The sequence below is a fragment of the Thunnus maccoyii genome, chromosome 4 (genome assembly GCF_910596095.1).
Source record: "Thunnus maccoyii chromosome 4, fThuMac1.1, whole genome shotgun sequence".
NCBI classification, from domain to species: domain Eukaryota; kingdom Metazoa; phylum Chordata; class Actinopteri; order Scombriformes; family Scombridae; genus Thunnus; species Thunnus maccoyii.
The window spans coordinates 890,452-910,510 of NC_056536.1; the positions used below are offsets into that span (position 1 = coordinate 890,452).

At 40.4% G+C, this 20,059-nt stretch overlaps 1 protein-coding gene across 4 annotated transcripts; it reads left to right on the forward strand.

Annotated features, from left to right (window-relative positions):
* Positions 1-7,464: 7,464 nt before the first annotated feature.
* On the forward strand, positions 7,465-18,170 carry rcc2 (regulator of chromosome condensation 2). 4 transcript variants are annotated; one of them, XM_042410001.1, is made up of 13 exons: positions 7,465-7,579; positions 8,780-8,994; positions 9,120-9,213; positions 11,173-11,316; positions 11,439-11,570; positions 11,691-11,779; positions 14,158-14,272; positions 14,433-14,599; positions 14,700-14,880; positions 14,967-15,072; positions 16,412-16,484; positions 16,758-16,835; positions 17,043-18,170. In XM_042410001.1, the coding sequence occupies exons 2-13, from the start codon at positions 8,794-8,796 to the stop codon at positions 17,145-17,147; spliced, it is 1,485 nt and encodes a 494-aa protein (XP_042265935.1). In that variant the 5' UTR covers positions 7,465-7,579; positions 8,780-8,793; the 3' UTR covers positions 17,148-18,170. The 4 variants fall into 4 exon arrangements, with proteins under 4 accessions (XP_042265935.1, XP_042265933.1, XP_042265934.1 ...); XM_042409999.1 differs by lacking the exon at positions 7,465-7,579 and adding an exon at positions 7,603-7,705; XM_042410000.1 differs by lacking the exon at positions 7,465-7,579 and adding an exon at positions 7,612-7,719.
* The last annotated feature ends 1,889 nt before the right edge of the window (positions 18,171-20,059 follow it).

The following is a 20,059-nucleotide window of genomic DNA, read 5'->3' on the forward strand; positions in this document are numbered from 1 at the left end:
CACCTTAAGACCCGTGGTGATCGAGCGTCAGATGTAGCAGCTAAACTGAGGAACGCTCTGCCTGCACCCTCACAGTCTGCAGCTCTACAGTGTCTTACTTACTCAGAAACGTCAGTGTTATTCTGGATTCAGACCTATATTTCAGCAGTCACATGAAATCAATAATAAAATCAGCCTCCTACCACCAGACTGGTCTACTGCAGTGGACTGTTGACAGCTCTGTCAGGGTTGTTAACAAGGACCAAAAGAGCTCAGCATATAACTCCAGTTCTCAGATCACGACACTGGTTACCAGTTTCTCAGAGAATCACCTTCACAATATTACTTCTTTTCCATAAATCACTGAACAGTTGAGGTCTAAGATACATATCAGATCTCCTGACCCGGTACGAACCCTGCAGACCTCTCAGAGGTGAACTCAGTGATGAAGACATAGAAGGACCGGTGACCAGTAGATTCAGGGTTCTGCACTGGGAAATCATCGACAACATCAGTCAGAATTGTTTTTTTGTTTTGTTTTGTTTTTTTTACGTGTGCACAGAATGTAAGAATGTTGTCTCACCAGAAGAGGAGGAGGAGAAGGAGGGGACATTCAGGTTACTCTTCAAACACACCACCAGGATCATGAAGGGAACCACTGACTGGAAAGAACACAAACACACCAGATCACTAATGCACACTAGATCAGCTGACCCTCAGAGATTCACTTCCCACTAGAGCCGTTTTCCTAGAACTCACAGAGAATTACGTAATCAGACTTCTCAGATTGTTGTACAAGTGCAGTTTGATCCTGCTGGAAAAGATTTAACAAAAAATGTGAAATAATTTGTGTTATATTCATAATTCATCATTATTCCAGTTAACAAGAAGTTCACAGTGAAAAGTGCATTAATACAAACTGTAACTATTTATGTGACTAACCAGTACAACAGCTGCATCTGGTGATTTATGACTCTTCAGTCCCAGATGTGCAGAAAACACATGAATATGTTTACAAAATAAAAGCCAAGTAAAAAGGTCAAAAATATAATATGAGCAGAGTTGGAAGTAGAGCTACAATGTTCATGAGAAATTATATTTTGATAATGGATTCATTGTTTCCTTCTTTTGAAAGAAATATGCTCATATGAGAGGTGAGAATAATGAAAATAGATCGTATATAAATACTGACATGAACATGTCAAAGGACTTTTCAAATGTCACAACTCTTTGATCACATTCATGAAGCTGCATAAACATAAACTGCATAAATGTCAGTAACTGTAGAAATGAAATACATAGTGCTATAAAAATCTAGATTCAAGAATGACATCATTATAATGGGCAGGTCTCTGTACCGCTGACTCATCTTGTCACACCCTGCCTGGACTTGGTGTGTTTTTTGGTCTCTTTATGTTCTTGTGTTCTTTGGGGTCTCCTGGTTTGCACTTCTGTTTAGTCCTTCGGTTCATATGGGTCTTGTTATGTTTGGGTGGTGGGTTTGGACTGCCTTTTGTTGTTTAGCCTGGTGTGTTGTGTACGTTAGTTTGGGTTCGTGATGGTTCTTGGACAGGTTGATGAGGGTTGTATTTAGAGTATTGTGTTTTTTGGGTTTTGGTTTTGTTACTGTGTTTCCCCTGTGTGTTCATGTTCTCCTCCTCACCTGCCCTGCTTCACCCTCGTTAGCCCTGCTCTGCTCTGTGTCTTCCCCACACCTGTCCTGTATCAGTCTCGTCAGCCCTGCTTCCTGTGTTTCCCTCAGCCAATCACTCCCAGCCTGCCCTTGTGTCTCGTCACCTGTTCCCCATTCCCTCATTAGTTTAGTCTGTATTTAAGGTCTGGTTTTGAGTTGAGTCTTTGTTGGATCATTTGTGTCGTCTCGTCTGCTAGTTCTGTTCAGCTCTGTTTGTCTGTACTTGACCATCTATGATTAAAGGAGATTGTTGTCAAATCTGCGTTTGGGTCCACTCCTGCTACCCCACCTGACACATCTTATCATCCTGACACTGATCACATCATCATAATACTCACCCTGTTAAATCCATGATGCTTCTCCTTCATTCAAAACCAAATGTTGTACGTGGTTTGCCATCATAAACATGAAAATATGATGTATTCTCTGTGTTTTACAGACCGTCTGAGTGAGCTGATGAAGCTCATGTTTGATGAGGTGTCTGTTACTGCAGGCCAGTAGTATCAGTATCAGGAAGTCTTGGTCTGTCTGTCTGTCTGTCTCTGTCTGGTTGAGTTTGTATCATTTCAGCTATTTAATAACTTTTCAAAGAGGCTGATGAAACATGTCAGAAGGTCATCGTCTCTCTTCTTCATCTGTTCCAGATGTGGAGGCTTCTGTCTCGTCTCATAGGACCTGTTTGATGAAGCAGCTCCTCCAGCTGGATGAACGTTCCCTCCCACAACGTCTGCTGCTGTTATTCCTCCGACTCCACTAACAATAAATATAAAAACTTCAATATCAACTGTCTGTGACTCTGGTTCAGACATGTTTTATGTTGTTTTACTGTTTATTTTGTAAGTTGTCCTGTTGAACTCAGCGTTAGCATGTCATGTGTCTGATGTGGCTGACTGTGATTGTTGTTTGTTGTTTGTTTGTCAGCGTCACCAGTGATGATCACTGGTCTCAGGTTTGTAGTCACTGAACATTCAGACTCAGTAGAATTAACATTTCTTTGATTTGATTGGTCTGAAGTTTGCAGGATTTGCCTGATTAATGTTTTAACATTTGTGAAGATGAACTCTGGTGTTTATCACTGTGACATGAAATTAGGTTTTTAAATGTGGAACAGTGATTGTTGAGTGATGAATCTGTTTGATTCCTGTCACAGTTTGTGTTTGTTCAGTAACTAAAGAGTTAAATCATTTATCATCATCATCATCATCATCACTGATGAAGCTGAATCATCCTAGAGCTCTACATTAAGAGCATGGTAGGTACAATCACTGAGATCATATGAGAGGTGAGAATAATGAAAATAGATCGTATATAAATACTGACATGAACATGTCAAAGGACTCTTTGATCACATTCATGAAGCTGCATAAACATAAACTGCATAAATGTCAGTAACTATGGTCAGATTATGTAGAAATGAAATACATAGTGCTATAAAAATCTAGATTCAAGAATGACATCATTATAATGGGCAGGTCTCTGTACCACTGACTCATCTTGTCACACCCTGCCTGGACTTTGTGTGTTTTTTGGTCTCTTTATGTTCTTGTGTTCTTTGTGGTCTCCTGGTTTGCACTTCTGTTTAGTCCTTCGGTTCATATGGGTCTTGTTATGTTTGGGTGGTGGGTTTGGACTGCCTTTTGTTGTTTAGCCTGGTGTGTTGTGTACGTTAGTTTGGGTTTGTGATGGTTCTTGGACAGGTTGATGAGGGTTGTATTCAGAGTATTGTGTTTTTTGGGTTTTGGTTTTGTTACTGTGTTTCCCCTGTGTGTTCATGTTCTCCTCCTCACCTGCCCTGCTTCACCCTCGTTAGCCCAGCTCTGCTCTGTGTCTTCCCCACACCTGTCCTGTATCAGTCTCATCAGCCCTGCTTCCTGTGTTTCCCTCAGCCAATCACTCCCAGCCTGCCCTTGTGTCTCGTCACCTGTTCCCCATTCCCTCATTAGTTTAGTCTGTATTTAAGGTCTGGTTTTGAGTTGAGTCTTTGTTGGATCATTTGTGTTGTCTCGTCTGCTAGTTCTGTTCAGCTCTGTTTGCCTGTACTTGACCATCCATGATTAAAGGAGATTTTCGTCAAATCTGCCTTTGGGTCGACTCCTGCTTCCCCACCTGACACATCTTATCATCCTGACACTGATCACATCATCACAATACTCACCCTGTTAAATCCATGATGCTTCTCATTCATTCAAAACCAAATGTTGTACGTGGTTTGCCATCATAAACATGAAAATATGATGTATTCTCCGTGTTTTACAGACCGTCTGAGTGAGCTGATGAAGCTCATGTTTGATGAGGCGTCTGTTACTGCAGCCCAGTAGTATCAGTATCAGGAAGTCCTGGTCTCCACAGCTCCGCTACCAGCTGACACATCCTCAGTATAGAAACCATTATGACAGAAACATTACGGCTTTGCTACTTTGTGAATTATTTAGATACACTTTAGGTTTCCATTTCATTGGCTATTAATAAAGTGCATCATTTTAAGGAGGGTTTTGGTCATTTTTAAATTTAGCAGTAAGGTAATATCATGTTCATAAAGGTTTTATGTAATTACTGTTTGAACAGGTGATTATTTGATCTCATGCATGTAGAATTAACATCCTGACTGTGAGAATGTTTGTAAATGACTACAGATAATAAATAATGACTGTAAATATCACAAGACATTTATCTCTAGGTCCAACTTTACTACTGTGTTGACAGATCACAATATTAATTACACAATATTCCTTTACAGCGTTTTAAAAGGGTATCAAACAGATCATCTGCAGCTTTGACAAACATTTATGTGAAAAAGTTATTCTGTCAAACATGGACACAACAATCATCAACTATATTATTACTTTGATTACTATCATATGTTTATTAGGTGTCTTTTTACCAGAAATACATTCTTGACTATTATTTCATTAGTTTTATTTGTTTCATATTGTGCGTCTACATCCTGACAGTGACTATAAGTGTTACATGTTAGCTCTGCTCTCTAACGTTAGTGTGGCAGAGAGTAAACAAACAGGAGGAGCAGCGGTTACTGAGGTTTGGCAGATCCTTGTTCCTGCAGGAGGAAGGCGGGTTAGTGACTGCTGGTTCACTGGTGGACTGAAGCAGGAACTACTGACAACAACTGACATTTATTGTTTTCATGTATTTCAGAGCTGCTTCTCTGCTGGTAGGACCAGGTATTTTAACATGTAATCAGTATGTATTTTAATATTTGTGTAATAAAGTGTTTTTATGATTGTTAATATTTGCCTCCCTGTAGATTAGCTGCTCTTGCTGTGAGACTATTTTCATTGTTGCTTGTTTGTTTTTTGGGTGTTTCTCTTTCTGTTTAGTGAACTGGTAGCAGGCAGAATATATGTGTACTGTCCTCGGAGCGGACTACTTTTCTTTTTGTTTTATTGTCAGTCTGCTTGCTGTTCCCACCCGTCACTAACGTTACTCAGGTTCAGTCAGGCTGAAGGTCTGATGTGGTTGTTGATCGTCTGCAGTGAAAATGATCACATGTAAACTTTGGAATCTATTAACTCATCGTTGATGACAGTGTCACTGGTGTGTTTAGTGAAACTCAGCCCGTCCTGTAAGTGACAGCTGGGAGGTAAACTGTGAGGAGGTTCAGGTGGGCAAATATAAATCGTCAAGCAGAAGTTTTGTCTTAAAAATATTTACTCTTTAGATGCTTTATGCTGGTGACCTGCAGTGGGTCCAGCATGTTGGTGTATTTGGCAGGACTAGTTAAGCACTCATGTTATGTTTTGGTGGGAGTGGATGGCAGTATTGAGGTTTTTTGGGGGGTTTTTTGTGTGTTTTTTTCGATAATGTGAAACAGCAAAAGCAGCGGTGGGTCAGACCATCTGACTGAGAAGATCAGGACCATAGTTTTCTTCTCAGGTCAATGGAGCAGTGCATACATGAACTGGAGCAGCTGCAGAGACTACACTCAACAACTTCTCCAGTGGGACCTTCCAGCAGTACCACAGACACTGTTGAGACTAAGGTACCCCTAATCTGGATACAGCAGACTCTCCTACTCTGGAGGAATGGATTAAACTGATTGAGAACCACATCCAATTGAAACCTACTGAAAAAGAAAGTCAGTTGTGTGTATCACCATTTGGAAGGGGCAGCCCACATAGAGGTCGAATATCTGCATAAACAGGAGAGGGAGACTGTTGATGGTGTATTTAGATTTGAGGGAAGTATATGGATGTTCAAACTCACTAATCTTCCTTCAGTGCAGGTTTTTGAACTGTAAACAACATGAGAGAGAGTCATTGTTAGATTATTCCCATGCCTGGATGTCCCTGATGGATCAGATTGTAGGATCACAGTTGTACAATCAGTGACCAGTTTGGTGAGGGTGTCAGGGATCAGAGTCTGAGTATAAGACCGAGAGACAACGTTAGTTTAAACCCTCAGTGGACAGTTCATGATGTATGCAGGGAGGCTGGTCAGTGGACATGTGAAGGCCAGTCATTTAATCTGAAGGACACTGAGGTGCTATTACCTGCCAGCGCCACTAGGAGGATCCTTACTGAAAATGTTTTATATATATTTAATGTGAGATATCTATATTATATCTAAAAAATATAAGAACATAACTTAAGATATATTTATAGTTAATTACAATATATAACCATTATTATTAATATATTATACATGTCTTTACATAATAATAATAATAATAATACTGATAATAATAACAATAATAATAATAATAATAATAATAATAATAATAATAATAATAATAATTTAAAAGGCAGGAGTGTATGTTTTATGTTGTTAAAATCTCAGTGTTGATTTATAAGTATTTTGTGAACCTTTAACAGACATAAAACAAACATTATTTCAACGTTGGAGAACAGTTGTGACTGCAGTGTTTACATTAAAAAATGAGCACGTGCACACCTGAGGTGATTGTTACATGTTAGATTGTTAGACTCCAGTATAAACCAGCACATCAGTAACAAGCTACTGGTATTCAGCATGATGAAACATTGACTTTATATCTGCTGGTGTCTGAATTTAGATTTCATTATTGAGTTAATACGATCACAAGAGTCGACCTACATTTACAGTCACCGTGTAATTACTGATCATCTGTAATTATACTGACAATTATAATGTGAAGTATTGCAGTGATTAGATTCAGGGGTATTTTTGAGGTTCCTTCTCAGAGAGGGCGAACAGCAGACTTGTTGGAAGTGAAGATGACATACACATGTCATCATAGTCATAACTTTTAATATTATAACCTATAAGAACACACTGAACAACACGAGGGTCGAAAATAAACGAACATAATTCAGAGAAATGTTTTCCAAAATAGAAATGACCCATTTCAAGATTAAACTGGGATTAAATCTCCCCTAATCAGTGTGACGTCGTTGTGACGTAAAGCTTTTCATCACACAATAAAACGCTCAATAGACGAAGCTTCAAAATGGCCGCAGTCACTGTCGACGTCACGGCGACGTATATGTGCTTACAGGGAATATATGTCGACTGAAGATTATCATTGATTTACAACTTTATTTAGAAATGAACTGAAATGCGCAAAACCCTGAAATACATCACAAAACAATACATAGAAATAAATCAATAAGAGCTGTGATTAGTGTACAACGTCAAAAACTGTGATATTCATTCTTTATTAGCCTGAAAGTGCAGAGTTGTGTTGTTGCATTCATTCATTCTTTGTTCCAAGTTTTGTCTGATGCCAGTGTTTTATTTCTCTACATAACTTTTCTTCTGTGCCAGTAGTTGCAGTAGTTCAGAGTCAGGGTCCAGCTGGCTCAGACACGTTTAATAAAGTCCCTGTTCTGACTTCGCGGTCCGGATCAGCTGTGGGTCCAGGTGGAGGCTGGATGTGGACTCTCGGATGTGTTGTGGGCTGTACCTGGACTGGTGAGTCTCGGCTTCCTGTGTGAATAGTAAATGCAAACCACGTGGTGTGAAAGCAGACTGCAGCTTCTTTTGTTCAAATCAATCAAACCGGAGACGGACGGAGAGCTGCTGAATCAGGAAATCCCGGTACATGATTTATTGTAAGCTTTATGAAATTACAAGTAACCTCATCCGAAATCAGAGAGGCTGAGAGTACTTTAAACCTAATATGCGTCCAATCAAGAAAATGTTGACAAAGTTTTAGTTGTAGCATCGTTTGATGTAGTAACGTTATAGGCTCTATATTTAGAGCGGCTGTTAGCTTAACGTATAGTAGCAAGGTAACGTTAGCTTAATCAAGTCCGCTTTTTTGTCTCATACACGCTTATTCAGTCTGAGGTCTTTGCTGTTTACGATCACCTTGCTCGTACTTTGCCTTGCTGGTTTGTGAAGCGGCAAACTATATAAGTTCATATGTTGCGCGTTAGCACGTCAGCTAGCTGGCTACCCAACCATTATGTGAACAAAGAGCGACAGTGGTCGGCTGCTTAGCCTAATGAAGCTAGCAGCTAGCCTCGACACGGACACCGGTTGTCCGGTACATGTTTTAGTTTGCTGCTTGTTTTTATTTAGTTCATTTAGTTTTACTATTCATTCATTACTCAGACATTGAAGAGAGTTATTTGAGGAAATGAGCCAACATTTAAATTGTAAAGGCTGGTAGTTGACAATAGAGGTAACCTGTGTAGTAAACTTAGTTCCGTTAACATTACCACTCACTCACCAGCAGGTAGCGGTTTGAGAGCCTGTTTAAAGTCTGTATTGTTCACTTGTTGAAGTTAATTTACCGCAAAGCAGAAGCATCAAAGCTATTGTCTTCATGATGCTCTAACAGCCTGCTCATGAGTTGATCTGTGTGTTTCTGGCATATTTTATATAGCTGTTAGTTTTAATGTGGCTGTTTCATTTGTCTTTGTGCTTTTCTACAAACATGAATGATCCTATGAATCATGCAGTTTTACTAAAGTAGTCTTGAATGTTTTAATGTGATATGTAATATCTCCCACTTGCTTTGTTCTTAATATTTGTCTTTGCTGTGGCTCAATATCCCTGCAGATTGTTGCGTTTCATTGTTTATTTGAAGATTTTAGCTCAAGTTCAGCCACTGAACTACAGATTGTTGCTCTCTGTATTTACTGATCATCGTCTTCTCACAAACAGCTTCTGATTGAAAAATGCCACGTAAGAAGGTGACAGATGTGTCGGGGAACGGTGGGATGAAAAAGAAGAGGGCCAGTGGTAAAAGGAAAGAGAGGGACTTCAGTAGCGATGATGAGTTTGACTACGAGCAGGAGAACAATAAGAAGCCTGGAAAACCTGCCGCCAAGTCCGGTCTGCAGCCCATCACCGTGGCAGACGACGTCAAAGAGAAAATAGTGAGTTTGATGTCTTAACACGAACCATTCTGATATTTTATTAATGTCAATATTTTTTTTTTTTTTTACATTAGACTACAATGTATACGCGTTTTTATGTCATTGACTTTGTGTCCTTTCCACAGAAACTTGAGTGCCCAAAGGTGAAAGGTCAACTGCTCATCTTTGGAGCCACTAACTGGGATTTGATTGGAAGAAAGGAGGTGCCCAAACAACAAGGTAGAATATTTAAATATCACAGATACCTGAGGCTGATAACTCCATTTTTAAACAATCATTAATATCATCATAGTAAAGTAACTTCTTCCTGTTAGCAGGCGTTGGCCTGGTGCAGCCATGTGAAGTCTAATCAGTGACAGACATTAGCTTATTCTCCTGATTAAAATATTGAAATGATGAAAGAGAACAGGTGTACTTTCCAAAATGTTGAACTACTCCTTTAATTAAACTTGCTGATGAACCTTGTTCCGCTCATTCCTGAAAACGAGTCTTCACAGATGTATCACAGTCGCCGCCGTCTGGGATCCCTCAGTTCTGATTTAGAGATTCTTACATTGATGCTGAATAGTTCAAGAGGGACTGTGATTCAACTAGTAATCGATTACTTTTGATCTCAATCTTCACTGTGTCTTAAAGCAGTGCAGTGAACACAGACCTCCTGTAGTGATACGTAGTGATCGGGCTTTGACGTGATGTATTGGTCCTTCTCTATTGAACAGTCAGACAGAATCAATAAAGGACTGATCAGGTGCTCCAGTGTGTCTGACTGAGGATGTCAACATGTTAGATGTACATGTGTCTTTGTTTGGGATGCACGGGCCACACATGTTCAAGCCAGTGAGATCCCATTAATTGATTGTGACAGTAATGTCTATTCATATGTATGCATGTTGTGTGCTGCTCCCCCCCTGCAGTGGGCCCTCTGATGCCTGGGGCAGGCTGCCGACTGCCTTGTTCCATCCTTGCCTCCCTACTCTGGTACACACTGATAAATCTGCTTTGTTGAGACTGGATGGGGGTTGGGGGTGTCGGCAGGAGCAGCTGCATAGACAAAGACCATCTCTAGATGGGCGATATGCTGCGCCTGCCAGAGCACCAACAACACGTTGAAATCATTCCTTTGTTAGGCTCTTGATTATATAAAGCTTTAGTGGAGTATTTTTAGAAATCGGTGTACAAGTATAGCAGCAGTTAGTCTGGAATTGAAAGTGGCGTCTTCTGGTAAACTTCCTGTTAATCTCAGTGATGTCGATTTATTCAATTAACTGACAGATTTAACAATCACACACTCCTGATAGTATTAAGATAACGAGTGCAGTTCAGCTTTGTGATCTAACCAGAAATATAAATATAAAAAAATATACCGTTTTCATTTAAAGGCAGGTTTTATTCTATATTTGTCTTATAAATCCCATGAAAAGATCAAAACAAATGTTAGTTTGTGTCCCAGTACTGTCTGTGGCACTGGTTCCACTGGTTCCTGCTGAAGACTTCAATCTTGAACAACTCAAAAATAAATAGTTTCATTTTTTAAAAAGGCTCAGTAATTTCCTTTTTATAAAAAAAAAAAAAAAAGGGACTATTTTCAGGGGTGGATTAATCCGCATTTCTGGCAGCAGGACAGTGTATGTGGGAGTGTTTCTGTGACACAGAGGAGTGAGACGTATCAGGCTGTAGACTCCATGTGTGGATTTAAGAGTCAGTAAGTTATCCAAATATTCAAAGTAACAGTAGCAGACAGGAGAATGATCCCAATCCTGAACTCACTGTGTTGAAGGGGGGAGTGTTTGGTTGAAGACGGGGGGGGGGGGAGACATACGTCAGCCTGAAGCCTGGAGGGTGGGGTGGGGGGCAACATGTTCCATGTGGATCTATTTCCCTTTTGATTTTGGAGATAATACAGTAATAAAATCTTTTGATACATTTATATATGGAAGTTGATCAAACATTTCTATCAGTGTCAATTCACACAGAATAATGAAATGAATGTTTTTAGACTCTAGATCATAGAGAAAAACCTCGGTGGCTGTGGTTTGGGTTTTATTAGGACGCAGTATTTAGTAAATTGTTCATGTTATTCTCCACCCACTCATAATAAGACAGTCAAAGTAATATGAATCAGGTCTTGACGTCTGATGCACATATGAAATGTTTCATTATGTGTGTGTGTGTTTCCAGCGGCTTTCCGCAACCTGGGCCAGAATCTGTGGGGTCCTCACCGCTACGGGTGTCTGAATGATGTCCAGGTCAGCTGTGTGATGGCGGGCCCCTGTGCTGCACACAGTCTCCTCCTGACCACTGAGGGAAAGCTGTGGAGCTGGGGTAAGTTACACTCACAGCCCTGATTGACAGCAAGTGGATTTGTATGCAGGTTTTTGTCAGTGTTTGAGTCCAGAGTGCAAGGAGTGGTCCATCAATGAGCTCTTTGTTTCTGGCGTCCTCAGGTCGTAATGACAAAGGTCAGCTGGGTCACGGTGACACCAAGCGCCTGGAGGCTCCCAAGTTAATCGAGGGCCTGGCAGATCATGTGATTGTTGCTGCAGCCTGCGGACGCAATCACACCCTGGCACTCACAGGTAGACTGCACCATCATACGTGCTTATCATGGGGGGGGGGTCACTGAATGAATGGTAGTGTGATTGTATTGGTTACCAAAGTCACAGAATGATCTTTGTTGCTGTCATACTCTTCCTCAGAGGACGGCACCGCGTACTCTTTTGGTGAGAACAAGCTGGGTCAGCTCGGCCAAGGCAACCAGACTGATGCGGTCCTCAGCCCAGCACCAGTAAGCCATCACTGTGACACCTGCTACACACTGAAACCAGGGGACATACTGTCACTCATCATCCATATCTCTGCTTGCTAGATCTTGTTACGTTGGCAAAGGTCCAGTTGATCCAACCCAAACACATTATTACATCAATAAATATCCATGAGTGGATGTTGCATCATTTCATATTAGCCAGCAGATGTCTTAGTCTTCCAACGTGTTCTCCATCGTAACTCGCGTTAGCATGTAAACATTAGCCACATCTTGGTCAATATGGTGGCTGTGCTCTGATTGACACCTCACTTGACCCAATAGGAGCCTCCATGTCTTGTCCATAACCTACAATAACCAACGAGAGTCTCCATTGAAATGGCCTTTTTTTTAGAAGACGCCTAGACATACTCTTAGAGAAACATGTAAAATATTCATCTGTGTGGTTTTGTCATTACATTTAAACTTGGACTGGTAAGGCTCCATGCTGTGGTCCGGTTGAGTTTTCCAGCTATAAGTCATCTGCAGGCATCTGTTAGCAAAAACATGTTCAGATTATGTTCAGACTTGTATGACTCAATGCCAGTAAGACTTAAAGTGATTCTGACTGTAGGGGATAAAGCTTCAGTGTTTCCTTTCAGAAGAGACTAAAGCCATGCATTTACTCCTGATGATAATGTAGATGTTTACTATCCAGTTAGATGATGATAATGTAGATGTTTACTATCCAGTTAGATAATGATAATGTAGGTTTACTATCCAGTTAGATGATGATAATGTAGATGTTTACTATCCAGTTAGATGATGTTAATGTAGATGTTTACTATCCAGTTAGATGATGATGATAATGTAGATGTTTACTATCCAGTTAGATAATGATAATGTAGATGTTTACTATCCAGTTAGATAATGATAATGTAGATGTTTACTATCCAGTTAGATGATGTTAATGTAGATGTTTACTATCCAGTTAGATGATGATGATAATGTAGATGTTTACTATCCAGTTAGATGATGATAATGTAGATGTTTACTATCCAGTTAGATGATGATAATGTAGATGTTTACTATCCAGTTAGATGATGATGATAATGTAGATGTTTACTATCCGGTTAGATAATGTTAATGTAGATGTTTACTATCCGGTTAGATGATGATGATGATGATAATGTAGATGTTTACTATCCAGTTAGATGATGATGATGATAATGTAGATGTTTACTATCCAGTTAGATGATGATGATGATAATGTAGATGTTTACTATCCAGTTAGATGATGATGATGATAATGTAGATGTTTACTATCCAGTTAGATGATGATAATGTAGATGTTTACTATCCAGTTAGATGATGATAATGTAGATGTTTACTATCCAGTTAGATGATGATAATGTAGATGTTTACTATCCAGTTAGATGATGATAATGTAGATGTTTACTATCCAGTTAGATGATGATAATGTAGATGTTTAGAGGTGAACAGAACCACATTCCTGCACATGCGCAGTGGTGTCTGCTGCACTACTACTACTACTACTACTACACTTATGACTGGTTTTACTGGAGTCGTCAGTAACCACCGTCTTCAAGGACAAAGGAAAATGTGACCCAGTGCAGCGCTGTGGTGCACTGATGTGTTTAATAGTTTAAAGACAACATCAGAGGTCTACGGCACAGAGGAATGAGATATATATATATATATATATATATATATATATATATATATATATATATATATATATATATATATATATATATATATATATATATTACACACTTGTTAGTAGAATGAGTTCATTGAATTTTGTCCTCTTTCTTTCTCTCATTGTAATCGAGGGCTTCACCCTCAATGATTTCTGAGTTTAAATAAAGACAAATATTGTTGGTTTGGATCCAAACATGAGATTGTTGACAATAAGACAAACATAGAAAATCAGCAGTCCTTATCCTTCAGATGATATGAACAGGTGGCAGTATATATATATGTATATAATGTTAACTACCAACCTATTTCATTTTTATTTATTTGACTTTTGTTTTTCTAGTTTACTGCTGCAGTGTTAAACTGATCCTCTGCCTGTATGTTGGTGGATTCATACATTTTTAAACAGTTTATTTCTGTACCTGCTGCTGATTCACTAATTATGATCCACTGACCTTGTGCCACTGTAATTTAGCATCACTTCATGTTGGTGTGCAGTATATAAACATTAGTGGTAACAGTACAGATGGGCTGATTCACATAGACAATTGTGATGACAACCAGTGACTGTAACTCCAGTCAAAGCTCTTCTTTCCTCCAGAGAAACAGATGAAAGAGAACACAGAAAGTAGTTTGAAAACACACACACAACCTCTCAGAGGCATCATAGTAAACATGTTGTTCCTCCTCTGTTCCTCTAGATCTCCTACAACGGCCAGCCGCTGGTGAAGGTGGCCTGTGGTGCAGAGTTCAGCATGGTGGTGGACTGCAAAGGAAACCTCTACTCCTTTGGCTGCCCAGAGTACGGACAGCTGGGTACGTTCCCCACATGCACATCTGTTGTTTTAATGTGTCTGCTTTGTTAAAAGTCTGCTGATCAGTGGGACAGATGGGAGAATGTTTGTGTTGGTTTGTTAATAATACTGCGTATAGCTGAAGGAGGCCAATGTTTGTGCTCTCACCTTCCTCATGGCAGGTCACAACAGTGACGGGAAGTTCATAGCTCGTGCTCAGCGCATCGAGTTTGACTGTGAGCTCATTCCTCGGCGGGTCGCCATCTTCATTGAGAAGTCCAAGGATGGACAGGTCATGCCTGTGCCCAACGTGGTGGTTCGAGATGTGGCCTGCGGGGCGAACCACACGGTGAGAAGACACTTCTATCCAACTTTGTCCACAGACCGTGAAGGCACCACGCTGTTATCCTCAATACTGAGCATTAAAACTAGTGTGTGTGTGTTTGCAGTTGGTGCTGGACTCTCAGAAGCGGGTCTTCAGCTGGGGTTTCGGTGGGTACGGACGTCTGGGACACACGGAGCAGAAAGACGAGATGGTTCCCCGCCTGGTCAAACTGTTTGACTTCCCTGGACGCGGTGCCAGTCAGATCTATACAGGCTACCAGTGTTCCTTCGCTGTCAGCGAGATGGGTAAGAGCCCTGATGATTACAGACAAATAATATTCATACTACAAGTAATGTGTACAGTAGATGTCTGACCAGCGTTGTATTCACAGGGGGTCTGTTCTTCTGGGGGGTGACAAACACATCCAGAGAATCAACCATGTACCCCAAAGCTGTGCAGGATCTGTGTGGCTGGAAGATCCGCAGTCTGGCATGTGGGTGAGTGACATGAACTGGTTGGTTTATCATTTGTGTGGTTGACATTTTACTCCTCATGTCCACTGGAGACGTTTGAGAAGCGGAGCGTCTCTCCTTCAGCAAACACTTCTATTATATAGTCCAGAGCTGTTAGAATCTGAGTGTATTTATCTTTAAGGACACTTCAGTTCAGTCCAACTAATGTGAAGGCAGCTGTATGCAGCAGCTCACCACCAGATCAACACACAGATCACAACGCTGAAAAGATTCACAGGCTGTTAGCTTAAAAGCTAAATGTGTCATTGGTCATAAATAAAGAACTATAATAACTAAGTTAAACCATCCAACAAACTGAGATCTTAAGGTTCACACACACATGGATTCACCAACAAGACACTGGGCCTCATGCAAGAACATTGTCTTAATTTTATCCTAAAACACTTTTCTGAGGTTTGTTTGTACGATCGATCCGAGTCAGACTCTTAACTGCCTGAACTTGTCCTGACTGGCTGGTTCCAGCCTGATGAATAACACCTGTTCATCAGTAGATGCACATTAGTGAGATGTGATCACTAGTATGATCCACATGTCCATATAAGGCTCCATGTTCTGCTCTGTTGTGGGCGAGTTTCATTCACTAAAATGTTACCGAAGTGTAAAAACACTGCAGAGCTTCAAGTCGTCAGCAGACAGAAACAACAGATTGATGAGTGTCAGTAGCAGGAAACACTAAACAATTATTAAATATGAATCCAGCTGCTGATGATATGTCATCAGAGCAGCTGAGAGAGCAAAACACTCCATGACTAATATGAGAGGAGGTCATGTGACTGTCATGGAGATATTAGAGGAGAGTATTATGGTCTGCAGGAGGTGATGCTGATGCTGGAACTACTGAAACTAGAAGCTGCTTCACCAGAATATACCAATAAACATCTAAAAAACCTTTCAGTAAACTGGCAGCCAGTCATTTCATGTGTCATATTTAAACTCCACATTGATTCAGATTAGGACATTATAATATATATATTTCTCCCAGTGAAGAAGGCCAGAGATGATCTATTCATGACTGGTAAAGTTCGTTCATTCCTGAGAGAAAACTGCTGAACACCACATATCTGTCAGTCCGATGCTTCTTGCACGAGGCTCAGTGTGAACAGAGCAGCTCACCAGCTGACATCCATGAGCTGATTGTGCCCTCTGCTGTACAAAGTGTGTATTAGTTGAGGGAAACAATTAGTACCACTGATAATAGATCAATAACAACATGAGACCGTGTACTGCAGCTGGTCATGTGTCTGTATTGTGATGTTTCATATGATGTGCAGCACTTTGACTGTGTGTGTTTTGTGTTGAACAGGAAGAGCAGCATAATTATCGCTGCAGATGAGAGCACCATCAGCTGGGGCCCCTCGCCCACATTCGGAGAGCTGGTAAGACCTGAAGCCTCGGCACATGTGACACACTGAGGTCTGAAGCAGTCGCTGTCACCCTCCTCTAACAGGATGCACCGGTCCTCATCCATATGTACTGTACAGTGGAGGAAGACAGTGGTGGTGTTAACGGGAAGCTGTTGAATGTTTCAGCGTAGCCTGGTCTCTCTGACCGTGTGGTTCTGTAGAAAACTGTTCAGATATGAAATACTGCTGGATTATTGTCTGTGTTGATGGTCTGTGGCTCAGCGCTGATTCTCATGTGTTCTTCAGGGATACGGAGACAACAAACCCAAATCCTCCACCACCGCTCAGGAGGTCAAGACCTTGGATGGCATCTACATCGAGCATGTAAGTGGACATGAATATAATAATCAAAGGGTCTGATCAATCATAAAGCTGCTTGAATTCAGTAGATTTACATGCATTTACAGTAAGCAGAGAACATATGAACATGCACTGTAGTATATACATGCAGCTGATCACACATCTAGAAGAGGATGTGTGTATCTGCCGTTCTAACTGTGATAACTGAGCGTGGTGTGTCTGTTCTTGCAGGTGGTGATGGGCTACGCTCACTCTCTGATCATTGCCAGACAGGACACTGAGCAGGAACAGGAGAAACTGAAAAAGCTGCCTGAGTACAACCCCCGAACAATCTGATTGGGCCTCCAACAGCAACACCTCAACCTTTTTCACTTGAGCAGAGACCAGCGACGCGAAGCAGGAACACCTGGCCGGGTGGTGCACTAGTGGGATGGTTGAGTTCAGGGGGGAGGCACTCACAAGTCTGCAGGAAATCCACACATCTCAACTACCAGCAAACTAGTTCTCCACCAATTTGGACTCTGAAATCAGACAAACTGGGACTGGAGACGGACAGATCCTCTGGATGGTCCCGCTCTCTCAGTGAACGGTCAAGTTATCTTCACTCCTCAACCTCAAGTGAACCTGCAACAGTTTGCTTCAAGCACTTCACACCTAGCAGAGTTGTGCTTCCCAAAAACCCTTTTCCATTTTGTAATACAGCCAAACGTTCATGTCTTCATTTCTCTTGTTCTGTTGTTTCTTCGTCTCAGTATTTGAAATGATAGAGTTGTTTGTCACATTTACGGGTGCTACAGCAGAACCCTCAGTCTTTTCCTACTGAGGGCTTTTCAAAGACCAACACTCCATACCTGTGCCTTTTTCTACGTGTATGTTCAGGATATGGAAGTTTTGTTTGTGTTGTTCCAGACGGTCAGCTGATCAGTCTGATTTCACGTATGTGGCGGTGCGAGCAGGTATGTGTGCAGCTGCCACAGAATACAATCAGGATTTGGAACATGATGTTCTGAGTTTGTGCACTCCACTCGATGTTACATTCCTTTTGTTCTCTTCTTCCTCAGTGTTTGCATCAAAGATGCACACCTCAGTCCTTCCCAGACCACAGTGTCTGCTAGCTCTAATCTTTGCTAATATGAATTAACTATTCCAGCGCTCAAAGCGGTTTCACATGCAGGTCAGAACTTTCAGAACCAATAATGCACTGTCTGGAAACGGTTCAATGCTGGAGAAGGCTTGTCCGAGTTTTAAAAACAGCAGAGGTGTTTTCCTCCTACCTGTACTGCATTCTTTTTTATGGAAATTTCTCTGGGTTACATTGTTTTTTCATTGAAATGGTTAATAAAGATTCATGTAAATTGATTTGTTGCTGTTTGTGTTGTATTTATGTCAGAAAGTCTTCAAACACTTTTAGCAGCCAGCTGTCATATCTGAGTGTATACATGATGTGCTGTGTGCAGAGAGAGCAGGTGTAGGGAGGCTTGTGTCGGACTGGAATGGTGTCACGGCATCTTCTCTAACTCTGGATCACCTGGTAAAATACACACAGTATGTAGTTATCCATCAATCAATCAATAATCAATAATCAGTATCAGCACATAGATGGTGTCTGTCAGATACAAGTAAACATTTGACCTTGTTTCACTGATGAAATCTCTACTGTGTATCCGTCATATCCATCTAATCACGCTGCAGTGTGTTGATGTTCACTGACAGCCCAGTCACCTGTCAACCAATCACCATGGAGACAGTAACATGTCATCCATAGCAGCGGGGTAAACCTGCTGCTCCTCTCGGCTCAGGAGTTCTGGTCTTACTAAACGTTACTCTCAGCAGCTTTGTGAGTTGGTTTTAGAGGATGTGTTAAACCAGCAGTCTGGTGTCCATAGTAACAGTGAAAGAGGTTTTCCTCACTGTGATTAAAAGATTCACCTCAGACGTGCTCTCAGTGTAACTTGGTGCTTGAAAGTCTGTAAACACTTTAGAATCTTCTCTATTTCTGCATAAATGACCTAAACAGTGAAAATAGGAACCTGATTAAACAAATGAGACCAAAAACATTCAACATTCATGTATTTATTGAGGAAAATGATCCTCATTATCTTAAACATTCATGTGAGGCAAAATATGTGAAGCCTTGCTGTCAGTAACTGCTGCGAACCATCACAGCCGAGGGTCTGATTCAGTCTGGAAACACTGAGGACAAACACAACAAACAAACAATAAAAGTTCTTAAAAAAAATCATATATATATATAAAAGCTAAAACACACCTGTTTAAGAGGTGATTGTCAATAAAGGAATACAACATTAAGCACAGAACAATAAAAGTAAACAGATTTTACATGTATACAAACAAGTTCTACAGAATTCATATTCAATAATAAGGTCAACGACTGAGACGTTATATAATATTTGTATAAATGTTTAAACTGTAAGAAGGTAGAGGTTCGTATATGTACAGAAACATGATCTTAAACCATGATTGTTATTAAAAGCAGGTAGAGGATACAGCTCTGCTTATTCCTCCAAGTCTGATGGAGTTATGTCTTCACTAAATAGAACAAAGTATAAATTAATACCATTAAATACTATATAATTATAAAAAATGTACTAAATGAGATTGTGAAAATACACAGTGATGTGTGCAAGCAGAAAATCTAAGATGAATTTATAAAGTCTATCAGCTGTTGGATCAATAAGAGACCAAAGTGAGAGACTGTGAGACGTTTTTGAAAGTGTGACGGTATGAAGATATGTGATAGAAACAGAAAGTGTAAGATATGACCTGATCTGCTGTAAACATATAGTTTCTGTTCTGTTATTAGTCTCTGGAGATGCTCTTCATATGGAAGACACCAAGATGTTTCAACTCTGCACTATAGTAGTGCTCTGGTTGGACACAACTACAGGATGAGACATGAGGCAAAGATTTTCTAGGAGAATGACACACTTGTTTTGAAGTTCAGAGTTTGATAGTGAAGATTCAGATTTCTCTTCTTTAAATAAAACAGAGCCTCTCAGACTCACACGTGATCTTCATCTCATTGACTGAAACACTGACTCTAACTTTCCCTTCAATGAACTGATAATCCTGAAGGGTTCACATTCAACATTAGATCATTTTCAACTGTAAGGTTTTTGTCTCATTTGTTTAACTGATGTCTCTTTATCTCGTTAGTCTGATCATGTTTGAGGTTATATTTCTGCAGAAATACAGCAAATTCTAATGTAAACTTTCAAGCAGCACTC

What these genes read in the sequence shown, in the direction of transcription:
- rcc2 (XM_042410001.1), top strand. Translation starts at nt 8,794, where the DNA reads ATGCCACGTAAGAAGGTGACAGATGTGTCGGGGAACGGTGGGATGAAA. An exon ending in ACGACGTCAAAGAGAAAATA is followed by an intron (nt 8,995 to 9,119) that starts GTGAGTTTGATG and finishes TCCTTTCCACAG; the next exon opens with AAACTTGAGTGCCCAAAGGT. An exon ending in GGGAAAGCTGTGGAGCTGGG is followed by an intron (nt 11,317 to 11,438) that starts GTAAGTTACACT and finishes TGGCGTCCTCAG; the next exon opens with GTCGTAATGACAAAGGTCAG.